Raw genomic sequence first — 13,452 nt, 5'->3', positions numbered from 1 at the left:
TTCACTGTTGATAATCGGAATCATAGCATCCGGTCGCCGAATGGAGCCAGCGCAAACGAACGCGAAGCAATCGTGTTGATCGCTACAAAAATAAAATGTGATCGAGGAGGATCGCGATCGTCGAGTTCACAATTCGTCGTAAGCTGACAATCGTTTCAAGATGCGTTAAATTACCTTTAAGATAAACGATACACATCAGGACGGGAAATACAATCAAATGTATCGATCGAAATGTTTACCTGTGCCAAAATTCTCCTTTGCCATTGCACGACCCACAGACGCCACACGCTGCCAGTACTCCGGTTTGATCAACATGGGCGTTGATGCAGCAAGCGAGATGAGATGCAGCAACACCAATCCCACACAGCAAGCCATGGCCTGCGCTCGACGATGGGCGATCTTTCTCTGCGGACTGAACAGACGATGGTGTTGTTTTCCCGTTTCCATAGCAATGCCGTAGCTGAGCATTCTAGACGGGCAGCTAATGCGGTGCGGCGGTTGCGTTTGCTCGATCAGTTGTGGTTGGATGGTGCGTTTTCTTCGTTTCCTTCGTCGTTCATCTTCGTCGCCGGTAGGCTGTTGGTGCTGGGCCAGCTGCGGTCGTCGACATGGATTAACGTTTAGCTGAACTCCAGTTTTCTTCTTCACCATGCGGCGTAACACGCTAGAAGAGGATTCCGTTCGATGGTTGGCCTTGTATGCAGCTCGCACGGTGGTGCTGCATCGATCCGTATCCATTGTGTTCACGAAATTGCACTACACGCAGGCACACGCATCCGGATGCACTGTACTTGCGCTACAACAAAACTACACACTGCTGCAACACTTGCATTGTGCCAACAATACGCTTCTTCAATGATGGTTGCAGCTGGACATTAGCATCTTCTGTCCGCACCGAACATGGACACATACGCGCACACACACATAAACACACACTTGCGTACGACACACGCACCGATGCACTCAACAAACAATGCGTTTTGGGAAGCAAACACTACGAATTGCTTTTCCTTTGTGGCGTTTCCGTAACGCTTTCGGCAGGTCGGTCAACCTTAACTACCACCACATGGGCACGAGCAGTAATACACACTGCATGCAGGCACACATAAAACAAAAATAAAACACTTCAACGAACGATTATCGGCGAACGCATTTCGCTAACAGCGGAGAGCTTATGGAAACAAATCGATGTAAGCATAAACACATTGCACTTGCACGGTAACAAAGAGGCAGCAAAGCACTCGCGCGCCCTACACTTACTAGTGATGGGTTGTACGATTTATTTCATGGCTCGACCGGGAGTCGGGTGCAGCAGAATCGGAATCGACTCCGACCCGTAGATGCAGCGGGTTCCCTAACACGTAAGCGGAAAAAGACACGCGTGGTCCGATTTTAAGGCAAACGAAACAAAGTTAAATTAGCGTACGATTGAATTAGCAGTTCAGCGAACATAATAAACTCTTTAACCGGATGTTCCAGCTACAGTGACTTTCTAGAGAGCAAATTTGTTGGAGGAAAAACGCACAGCTACACCCATCCGTCCGATCTGTACCAGCAGAGACAAACAATAACAATGACAGAACAACAACTTAAGACGTATGGTCTTCTTTTTGACCGTCCTTCAATCCCATGGTTCATTATGGTCGACACTTTGTCCATAGTGAAGACGCGAACCCAGAGCGAGATAGTGCGAAAGGTAGAAAGAAAGAGACCAACTCGTGATTAGGGTGTATGTACACGTCATCATTTTAATGTCAATGGTTCAGGTCAGTATGGAATACAGTATAACTATATTTCTTTTATGTTTTTTTATCTGTTTGCAATGGTGTTTTTTCTCGCGTACATAAGAACATAAATAATTTATTGGGTTTTAAATAAAAAATCGTACTTTTTATGTGGTGTAGAAACACAGCAAAGGTAAAAATAATTAGTTTTATCGCCAACGAACGATTCTTCTCATATTTGCTTGAAATGATTCTAAAGACACAAATAAAACTAAAATAGAAAAAATAAAAGGGTTTGTTAAATAAATGTAGTGTTCCATTTGCCCATAGTTCACAAAATAAAATCTTGGTCCCGGACTTCAAACTGTCACAAGCCGTTCAAGCCGTTACAAGCGTTACATGCGTTACAGCTTTTGTTTGGAGAAATTTAATAAAACAGTTTTTACACTATTTTCCATAGGTTTGCTTTCGTTGGTTATACAGGATATGATCGATTCAATAGAGCAAATATTATTTCTTAAACCTATTAAATGTAACCAAACCATGGCCTGCAACTTTATTATTCAGTTTTAAAATGTTGAAGTAAGGTGGTACAGCCAAGTAAGGTGGTCCGATAGCGAAGATATTGGCGCCGATCTATTCGGAACATTCCTCTGTAGGAAGGAATAACTATTCTGCCAATGGTAAAATAAGATCAAGACATTTCGGCAATTCGCAGTCCAAAGTTTACAGAAGATATACTACGAAGTAATAGTAGACATCTAGCAAACGCATCATCAGAACGATTCTCAACAAAGAACAAAGAAACGCAATGGAGTGCAGCACTTTTTACGAACTTTAGCATTATCTATCAGATATGACTAGAAAAAGTGGGTGAGTTTTTATTGCCTTTAATATCTTACACGAAGAGCTTACGTTAAAAAACGGGACGAAGACATGTATAAGAGTGTGGAGATTATTGTTCGTTGGTGATTTCGTTTGAGCAAACGGGAAGTCTGGCTAAAATGGTCTTTGTCGATGGATCGGAATGGGTGGGAGTGGGGCGTGGCGGCGAGTGCTCGGTACGATCCGGTACTCGATCGTTACCGGATGTCCGTGTGTACCTTCCTGTGGTCTAGCCACTGTTAGCACTCTAACTCCTGGGTCTGTTTCTGTCTCCCAGGACGTTCCTGCGATCGGTCGATACTGCTGATCGTCGCTAATGTCGCGCGTTGACGAGTGATACTTCGGAAGCGATATGTCGCGTGCAGCAATTGGTGTGACCGCTTTGATTGGTTCACGAAGACTGGTGCCACGAACTTTGCAACCACGCCAATGGCCACGTCCCCATTGAGATACGATACCAGCACGTAAACTGCGGACATAGACGGCAACCGATATCAACAAAAGTAATAACACCAGTGTGAAGGCTGCGTACGTTAGCAAGTCATTTATGGTTCCCGTTTCGGTAGAGGCAGGCCCACTGTCGAGCGATCCTCCAACACCGGAATGCTCACAGTACGGTGGATCATATCCCAGCTGGCAATGGCAATGTCCCTCACTGTTGCACACACCGCGTCCAAAGCAATCGTGCGTACACGTCTTGCCACCGAGTCCCCACGCGTTCAGTCGCTCCACACTCTCACACCGCTGTCTGTAGCACATCCGGCCTTCGCCACAGGGTGCTCCGTCCGGTACGAAAGCTGGATGGCGCCCTTGACCATCACCCAAATCAACGTAAGCCGAGCGACACAGAACGTGACGCATCGTCTCATTGCCTTTCTGCACGCTGTACCGCGAGTCTCCATTATATTCGCCCAGCTCCAGTTCCTCGTCCGGCTTGTGATGGTGACAGAACAGCAATCCGCACATCACATCCGCTGTAGCACACTTTCGGAAGCTTTCTGCCGGGCGTCCCTCGTAGCCACAGTTGCCGTACTTGGTACCCTGCGCATTTGCCTCGTAACATGCCTCGCTGGCCGCATGTCCCGAGGGTCCCCACAGTGCACGACACTGATCCGTCCGCGTACGACAGCGTCCTTCAATGCAATGCGCTTCTCCGCCGGCGCATTGTTCCGTATCTCGTCGATAGACATCCGCTGGACAGAACTCCGACCGTCCGGTACAGTACTCGGGTAGATCACATTCGCCTCGTGCTTGTCGACATGGCACTGCAGGCTCACGCAACTTACACGTCTCTAGATCACAACATTCACCCGTGGCACACTGTGCGCCTTCCCGTAATCGACATGTCTTTGCGTCACAACAACTATTCTCACACGCTTCCTCTAGGCCACAATCGCATTCCTCACCCGCTTCCACGAATCCATTACCACAGCTCTCGAACGCCAGATGCGTCGGACGGTTCGATAGACAATGGTGCAGCCCCCGTCCAAAAGCCGTGGACAACTGTTCCAGACTGCAGTTGCTCCAGTGTTGAAGCGTTAGTCCCGTCACGGTGCGTGTCATGATGCACTTCCGATCGGGACAGGCACAATCACCATCCTCATCGTGCTCCATCGTAAAGCTGTGACCCATCTCGTGGGCCAGTGTGCTAGCCTGTACCACCACATCATCCGTGTGGACGCGTACGATCGCACCCGAGCTGCGATCCGAGCACATGCCGCCTACTTTGGCCTTTCCGATCACATTGTCCTTAAACTCGATCGCTGTCAGAAGTTGGGCGTGATCGTGCGGATGATTGTTTAGTAGTACCGTGGATCGGTATGAGAGGAAGCTGTTGAGCGTTTCTTCTGCACGCGTAGACACGTTGATACGATCCACATCCTTCCACACGACAACGTCCGTGAGGGCGATGAAAATGTTCAGTGGGTTGTACAGCTAAAAGAGAAGGAATGTTTTAGAATAGTTGTAAAATATCATTCCTGCTGGATGGATTGCTTAGTATTATTTAAATCGGAATTAAACCAGCCTTCAAAATCGTCCAGGATCGTCCAAACCTGCACAGAATTGATGTACGAAAGTATCGGTCGGTTGGTCAAACCTAACAAGTGATTATCACCCAGATAAAAGATCATTCCGACAGCAGGAAACATCGCGGTCCTATTGGACGACGACACCTACTTGACGAACGTGTATGACAGCGACAGGAACTCAAATAATGTACACGTTTAAGACGTTGGACAATGAGTAAAAATAAATTTTTGAATATCACACACCGAATACATCACAAGCTATTCTTCTACAAGTACATACAGAAGCATCACAAGAAGGAGAAAATTGACTTTTCGTCTATTCATTTCCTCGGTTTATCATGTCAAGATATTACATGAATGTGAAGATTCAATTTTTCAAAAGGTATTGCTTTGGTTCTTGTCCATTCCTGTCCAGCTTCCATTCCAAGTTGTAGAGTAGATACAATAGTTATTAACTTCTCCTTTATCTTTTTTATTTTCTTCAGCGGGTCTCAGTCGGGTTTTTTTAATACATGCAACATTCTATACATACCATGTTGATATGGTTAACGAGGTGGGCACAATACTGATACACTCTCCAGACATCCTGGTCCAGCTTGCGAAACAGTGAATTATCCACGACGAGCAATAACTCGACGTAGTTCGAATGTGCATTTGCCTGGTACGGGCCTCTCAGTGTACTGATATGAGTCCGTTTCGTGCGATGCTTCCCCTCTCGGTGGCGCTGCAGGTCCATCAGTCTGCGGTCAGTAAAATTCAAACATTATTAATTCGTCACCTTTATATCGTCAAGTCTCTAAAATGGATTACCGTCGAATAAAGTGAACCCCCGCCTTAGTATCGTACTCAATCTGGAACGTTCCTTCCGGTAAACGGATTGTTCCCCGGATGCGACCATCGCAGCTGAAAACTTCGGTGCTAGGTTGACCATCGTGTCTGGTACGAGATTGCGTTCCTGCCCGATAGTACTGACAATCACCAGTCGTCCGACCATGACTCTGGATCAGTGGTAACACGGTGACCTTGCCACCATGATTGTAGGTCAGTGTGACCGTGTCCTGCTTCTGCGAAGGTACCATCAGGGGGTAAATAGGATTAAGGATTCCATCGTCGGCGTTGCCAGCTGCAAGAAAGGTGGAACGTGGGAGGTGCATTAAGACAATGCGCGAAGAAAGCATTTGAGTTTAATTGCAAGAGTTTAAGATTGTAATAAAGCCACCCGGGCGATTAGCAGTACATGTGTGTGGGCAAATGAGTGCATACAGCACAAAACTTGAACATGGAAAATGTTCTTTACAGCAGTGGTTTTGGGACTGGAGATAAACATAACATTACCATAACATAATAATATTAAAATCGCAGCATAAAGCAATTTATAACTATTTAAAAAGTTCCGTTAAGTTGACCTAGTCAGTTACATTCTTGAGCAGTTTATAAAACGATTTTGTAGAGAAAAAATGTTTCGTATTAAATCGACCATAAAACTTTTGTTCATTGCATTCAGAGTGGAAATGGATACCTTACTGACACAGTCTCACGGAATGTGCGTGACAAACTGAAACTCTTTCAGTGCAATTTTCACATTTGAAAATGGAACTGCAAAAGCGCGCGACATGGTGTATTATTTTGCCAATGAAGTCAAGTCTTAAGCCAGCATAGAAAAATAAAAGTTCCCAACAGCGAGTCGCAGTTCTTTGTTGTCTCATTCGGCGTCGCATTCGGCGGTTACTTTCCACAGATGAGCTTGACTCTTGGAAACAGCTTGCATTTATTTTCCAGCTCCCCTTCCCCCTTTTGTGCCACCCGCATGGTAGTTTCCCCACGTAACTTAAACCTACGCTGCTCTATTGGTACACATTTTATTGCAGTTTGATGATTGCGAATGTGAGAAATGCACTCCAAATGGAACGCGTAGTGAACTTGTTCTCTCACTCGATGGGATAGGATGAGAAAAAGCATAATTCTCACTTCGAGTGAGAAGAGAGCAATGAGTGAGCCGGTTTCCTTCTCAGCTACTCACAGTGGTGAAATACATTCGCCGAATCGAAATTCTATCAGCTGTGTTTAACGAACAAACTAGACTTTTGGGTGGGGGATAAGAAATAGACGACGAACGAGATTAAATTACATAAAATGATGAAGAACAAAAAAGAAAAAGAAAATCCCGAATTGAGCGTAAACAAATTCGTTTTTTTTTCTTTCTTGTTTCGATCCATACAACTTTCGCACATGTTTCGCCACGTTCTTGTATCGGACATAGTATGGGGGAAACCCAACCTCTTATGAATGCATTTCAATTGATTTGAGTACATTAAGTAGTGGTAGTGATTTGTGGTGTAATGTGAAACAACGAGATGGGGTTGTCTGTTCGATTGTGCTACATTTCTGTTGCACAGTTAAGATCAGTTTTATTGCGATGATGATGATGATGATGATGGCACGTGAATCTTGTGTAACACATGCATTAATGGCGATGAGCAATTTGTAGACGATTTGTAAAAGGCAAGATGTGCAAAGAATCGCTATTTTTGAAACGAAACTAATTTATAGCACGATGCCGTACAGATTTTGGTTTCATTATAAAGTAGTTGTACAATTTTTTTTAAAACCTTTATCTAATCAGAAGAATCATTAGCGAAATAATAATAATCTTTAGTGAAGAGTCCTTCAAATATCTCCAATAAAAGTCGTCTATCTGTGAAGATTTTACGTAAATTTATTTTTAGCTGATGTAATATAGTGTTTTTAACCGTATAATCTTTAAATATCCATATTTCTCGAATGATTCTTCATGACATAAATTCAGAGTTGTTCATCTTAATGAATCCGAATCAACTCAAGAATCTGAATCATTCACCATGTGTGAATCTAGCAATTAGTCTAATAATGAAATTTTTAAAAAATGTTTTAACTTTTTATTCTACAGGCTTATATACCCAGCTGATCCATTGGTCTCATGCCTAAGCAATCTTCGAAGCAAAAACAAAGCTTGGCGTCACCACTGTTCATCATTACAAGCCGAATGATTCAACCTGTCTAGGCCAGCAACGCCTATGCACCATCTCGCATAACCCACGCGACACGACCCACAGACCAGCAAAGGTGGCCAAAAAATGAATTGTGAGACTGACAAGTGTCCCGGTGAGTTGGACAATATAAAGTTTCCTTCCAGATTTCGTGCGCCACAAAATCTTCGTCTCGTCTAACGTTTTTTTTTCTTCTGTGCCTTACTAAATGCCCGCGTCGACTCATCACTATCGAGCAACTAGCATGGGCGCCGTTTGACAGTCGTGTGCCGTGCAGCACGTGCTTTTCGATCGTTTTTTTTTTGTGTATCCTATTCCATTCCTACATGGACACAGCTTACGTGCACACGTGCTATGAAACCAATTCAAAACCAGACCAAACACACCCAGTCAATGACGCGTACCGCCAATGCTAGATGCTAGAAAAGAAACAGATCGTCCCTAGGAAAGTTGATCGTAAAGCATCCGAGCAGGAATAGGGGGAAGGGGCCGAGAGAGCTTTGATTGTAGCGAAGTTAGTATTTGCATTATCAATATTGTTATTATCCTTTCTGCTGTTGTGTAGCAGTGCGGTGGGCGGTGGGCCAAAAGGGAGAGAAAATGAAAACACTTCTTTCGGTTGAGTTCCTTGCGAAGTCAATAAGTTTGAGCGAATGAATTTGTTGGTTGTTTTTGGCAAATGGCAAGCTCGTGTCTCGTCTCCCTTTCCCATGGGTGGTGATGGTGGAGGGGGGGAAGGTTGAAGTTTTCGGTGAGGGAGTTGATAAAAATGGCAAATTACTAAAAAACATCCCTTCGGTCCAAATGAATCGGTCCACGAACACAGCTGGGGACATTCCGTTTTTTTCGTTGTTTCGATAGGAGCTCTAACCAGATGTCTGAATGTCCTTACGGTGTGCCAGTTGCTAAGTTTGGTGTTGACATTCTTTTGTATCTATGCTTTAGAAATGTGCCAATACCAACAGCAACAGAAGCAGCAGCACGGTCTAGCAAGTTTTGTTGGTTTGGTGTTTGATGAAATGCCCCATTCTAGTGCTCCCGTACGTGGGGACCAACAGTGTTGCAGTTGGAGTTTAGTAATCGTTTCCAATATAACTCTCATCCGTGCGGTGCGGTACCGAAAACAAGCCGCACAGATCTGCGAAACGTCAGCTGGCCACTTTAAAGCTGATCGATGCTCGTACGTACTTGAGAGATACGCATTTGAAGATGGTTTTTAATTTTAGCTGCCAGCTTGTTCAGCGACAAACGCGCATCATGCACCACCACCGGGGACGATCGGTCGGTGCACGAAGGGTACGATGTGGCACACGCCCCTTTACATCGCGTTAGAATAAAATCTGTATTTTGTGTACGGTTTCCGTACGGCCATTACTCATCGGGAAGGCCTACATCAGGGAGACGTTGCATGTATGAAACATCACAACCGGAAATTTGTTCCCCGCCATAACGGAACTTCCGTCATGATCGGATTCATTAGCATACGAGTAAAAGTATGACGAATAAAAAAAAATGAACCACAACGAACGGTATTGAGAGGTTGTGGTTGAGAAGTTTCAATAGTCGACAAGAGAAAGATCGTTTTTAATTTGTGTTTCTTTTTTAAATAAACAAAGGATCGCTTCAGTTATCGTTTCTTAACAAAGGAAATTCAATTTCAAAAAAATATTTTTGTTTTGTATTTTTTTTCCTGCCACAAAGAAATTATGTTAGCTAATATTTATTTTAAAACTCCTTGTTTAAAGCTATCGTTAATCGTACACATCATATGATGCTCATAAAGAGCAATGCAACGGTTTAGTTTAATATCAGTCTGCGGTTCATGTCGTACCAAAGTTTCTTATCACTAGCGGAAACGAAGTGGCATAGAAAACAAAAAACAACACATGAAGACATAAGGAATTTCCCTTTATTCTATTAACACCAGCGCGGTATGCTGCACAAAGTTAATGAGTGTTTAACTGGTTTTACTCTAATAAAGTAAATAAACAAATCTGGGGTTAAAACATAACAAAACCGACAAAGGATGTTGATAAGCTGGTGGAAGCAAAGCGGGTAAAGGAAATAACTCACTCACCCTTCTGTAATGGCAAGTTCCGATTGGTACCATCATCATTTCCAGGGTGTTGATGTGGCTTATGATTTTTTAATCCTTCCAACGGTGTTACCATCAACACTATCGCTAGTACTACTATCGAGAATGACCAAGCTAACGACTCCATCCTGTTTACTCGCTGGCCGGCCAAACTGATATGGATGAATGTGTGGGTCGGTGATGGCGGGAAATATCACAGAAAAGTACGCGCCTTGCGCTTCCTTTGGCAGTGTGTTTCGGGCAGGCGGGAGGGAATACAAACTCAAATATTGGTGCTAAGGTCGCATGAACGGATTCGCTCGACCAGTCAAGATCTCGGGCATCACTTTCGATTTGGCCATGGGACTAATGCCGGGCCCGCTTTTCCACCCGACAGGTGAACACCAACGGCGTGTCGAACGGCGCTTGCTTGCTTGCTTGCAGAAACACTCCTATAGGGGTTGTCGCGTGCACAAACTCTAACCCACTTTTGCTCGATAGTCTTCTCTAGCGGGGTTTGAGCGGCCACCAAAAAACCACCCGAAACCGCACTTACTTGCCGGTTTGTACTGGTCGTGTTTCTTTTAATAAACTGTCGCGCAAAGATATTTCCCGCGAAACTCGCTAGATTCACCCGATGGCCGATGGAGAAGATAGGTCGGTCTTGGCGCGTTTGAATTTTATTTTCCACACTATTGCAGACGCTTTTTATATTTCGTTTTGCGTGTATACAGCCACGTAAAATGTCCACGAAGTGGCCCACGCAAGTCACCTTTTTTCATTTAATGATTCTACCGAAAAGATGGCAAGAGAACGAAAGTGTTCTAGCGCGGCGTCCGGTCACAACACGACTGAGAATCGTGGATATTGCACAGCTATGCTATGCTCTGGCTATGGTGGTCTGGTAGCGCGAATAAGCGGCCCTTTTACAGCGGGTACTTCGTGCCCTTTGTGAATCTCGCGTGGAACCGAGAGCAACAGTGTGCGCTTTTGTGTCTGCAAAAGGATCGGGCAATGGTCGGAGCGTACGAACACATTCTTGGAAGTTGTATCGCGACTGCTTCGGGGCATGGCACAGCTGGCCAACATGTGCACGGTCGGATAGTCGACAGTTGGGAGGAGGAGGAGGACGCTCGGAAAAGATGCAATGGACAAGTGCTGGAGATAAAACAAAAAAAATTACATCGTAAAACAAACGCAAAGATCATACGCAACGTTGGTAATGCGCTACCAGCCTTAAAGGATGTGTATGGGGGCTGATGCAAACAGCGTGTGAATGAACGTGACGATACACTCTTGTCCCCTGGCCCCAAATTCAACCCCAATCGCTCCTACCAACGGTGACGGCAACATGTGCTGGATGGGAATTTTTTTTTGCTAGCGATTTTCTTCTAAACATCAACATGACGGCTTCTGTGCTGCCATACCGGGCAATACATGTCATCCAAACATGGGCCAAAGAATCCAGCGCCGGATGTCGAATCTGTCTACATATACGCTCGAAGGCACTCCCTGGCTGTAGCTATGAAGTGTGCCTTACAGCAGGAGGTCGCCGAACATTGGCGATCTTTTACTAGTTGGCAAACTCTGGGTACTAATGGGTGAGAGGACGTGAACAAGAGTTTACGATCACGAACATAGTGTGTTCAGTTCAGTTTCTCTTATTATCAAACGTAGGTCGGTTTCAATTAGAACTGTACGGGGTTGATTTTGTCGAAGCAATTATTCAACTCAATCTTGGCGTATGAAGTGAAAATAAACATGACATTAACCATTAATTACATTACTTGGTAGCTTTGAAATAGAGAATCACGAAAAGAAGAAAAAAAAATCTTTTTTGTGTATATTAATACTTATGGTAAATTCAAAATGGTTGAAAAGTGCAAAGACCTTCATTAGCATTAAAGACTGACCTGCCATCTTAAACAGATACATGAAAGGATGACCAAGGCAAACAAGCAAACAATAGGAAGAAATGATAAAATGTATAATTGCACAACTTCAGATGTTTCAACAGGATGAAACATTTAATTAATGTTCCAACAGTTCAAACTTTACTAGAATGTAGAAAATTATTGAAAGTGTAACAAACAGAAATCTTTTTTCTCTATTCCTTCTTTCATCTGTTGATAAGTCAATTCAAACTTCTTTTATATCATGGCACGTTTCCATTAGTCATTTGAGTTTCTAAATACTGTGAATCATTACTAAGTTCCAGAACGGAACAACTGTAACTAATTATTAGTAACGATTTGCTTTGTTTTATGCAATGCTACAATTAATGGAGATTATTATTTGATAGAGAAAAAATCAGATTTCAATGTGCTTTGATCCTCGTAACAGTTGTAACGTTCGGATTCAGATGAAATCTCTGTCTTTCTGATACTATAAAGTGATACATTTTTTTTTAAAATACAATATAAAATCAATTATGAAAACACTATCCCACTACTATCTCTGGTCACCTTTACGATGCTCTCATCAAAAGGGACAACAAAGAAATTGATCATCTATCGGGATATCCCAATTTGAATTGCCAATACCAACACGCTTTTAATGCACAAGAAACTGCTTGGTTGGGTACATTAACAAGTAGCAGTAGTAAAACCTAAAACAAGGACAAAAAAACACATGAAGCTACTTGCAAAAGTCAATAAACTTGTCTGGGCGGCTATCCCCGCGTCCTTTTTTTTCGCCGGCAACGTAAGACTCAAGTATCGCGAAACTACTTCACTGGGTTCCTTAAAATGCATGAACCTCGCTAGTGATACGCGTTGTCTGCACCGGCCCGGTTCCAAAGTGGCGAAAGAAAGACAAAACCCCGAACTACAGCCACTTCCCCGGGCAAGGAAGTGCAGTGTGAGAAGATGCAATCAATCGCGAAACCTCAAACTAACACATCGATGCTCTCGTCGACATCACACGTCGCTTTTCTGTCTACACTGGGCCGGTTGTTGGCTTCCTAACCTTGACTGCAATGATGGCTACGTACCTGCGCGTGTATCCTGTCCGTTGTACCGTTGTGGGATGGTTGTTCCCCCATGTGTCTGCATGCAACCTCCACCGACCGAGTCCATTTGGGTGGTTCTTTGTTCAATTTCCGGACTGCATGAAGAAACCGCTCCTACTCAGTATGTGTGTGTGTGTGTGGGGACGAATGTGAATGTTTGGAACATCCTTTTTCGGGTCTCTGTCAAGAGTTCAATGCTACTGCAAACGCCATGTGTGCTATTCGTTGGAAAGTTCTTGGTTAGGATAGGTCAGTTCGTTCTTTGTCCCACTGAAATCACCACCATTCATGCAACAGACTTCTACTACTAGTGGGTGGTGGCCGGTGAGTAACTTAGTTCGAAAGGAGAAGCAATCAACTTACACACACACCACGGTGATGAAGCCGGAAGTTTCCAAAAAGGACGCAGGATGAATGGATTATAGCATTTCGGATATAGCAATTTGTCGGTTTCGTCGTCGTCGTAAAATGGTGAAAACTGATCATTATTATCCTGAGTGAGCTAAACGAATGCGACACAATGAAACTCATTGGCTCAAGCGAACAAGGCGAATGAACTCATTTGCCTGTGAAGGGGTAGGTTAGAAAGTATAAAGGCTCTGCTGCATATCAAGGTTCTACGACCTGAAGCATTTTGTCGCTTTTGTGTCTAGCGATCAAACAAACATTAATATAGAGCATGACCTTGTATCTGTTTGCCGCT

The 13,452-nt window shown here is 44.0% G+C and overlaps 2 protein-coding genes across 3 annotated transcripts in view; both read right to left on the bottom strand.

Moving 5' to 3' along the window:
- LOC125762266 (uncharacterized) overlaps positions 1–1,572 on the bottom strand; it is a 37,538-nt gene extending 35,966 nt beyond the window's left edge. The window contains exon 1 of the mRNA XM_049424151.1: positions 240–1,572. Within this exon, the coding sequence (XP_049280108.1) occupies positions 240–738 (499 nt within the window). The 5' untranslated portion in view covers positions 739–1,572. The remainder of the gene's footprint in view (positions 1–239) is intronic.
- Positions 1,573–2,549: 977 nt separating this feature from the next.
- On the bottom strand, positions 2,550–13,415 carry LOC125761660 (zinc metalloproteinase-disintegrin-like EoMP06). 2 transcript variants are annotated; one of them, XM_049423003.1, is made up of 4 exons: positions 12,732–13,415; positions 5,450–5,762; positions 5,172–5,379; positions 2,550–4,544 (listed from the first exon to the last, which is right to left on the bottom strand). In XM_049423003.1, exons 1-4 carry the CDS (start codon positions 12,814–12,816, stop codon positions 2,724–2,726), a joined length of 2,427 nt encoding a protein of 808 aa, XP_049278960.1. In that variant the 5' UTR covers positions 12,817–13,415; the 3' UTR covers positions 2,550–2,723. The 2 variants fall into 2 exon arrangements, with proteins under 2 accessions (XP_049278960.1, XP_049278959.1); XM_049423002.1 differs by lacking the exon at positions 12,732–13,415 and adding an exon at positions 9,743–10,611.
- Positions 13,416–13,452: the final 37 nt, after the last annotated feature.

The sequence above is a fragment of the Anopheles funestus genome, chromosome 2RL (assembly GCF_943734845.2).
Source record: "Anopheles funestus chromosome 2RL, idAnoFuneDA-416_04, whole genome shotgun sequence".
Taxonomy (NCBI): domain Eukaryota; kingdom Metazoa; phylum Arthropoda; class Insecta; order Diptera; family Culicidae; genus Anopheles; species Anopheles funestus.
This window is presented reverse-complemented; position numbering and strand designations above follow the sequence as displayed.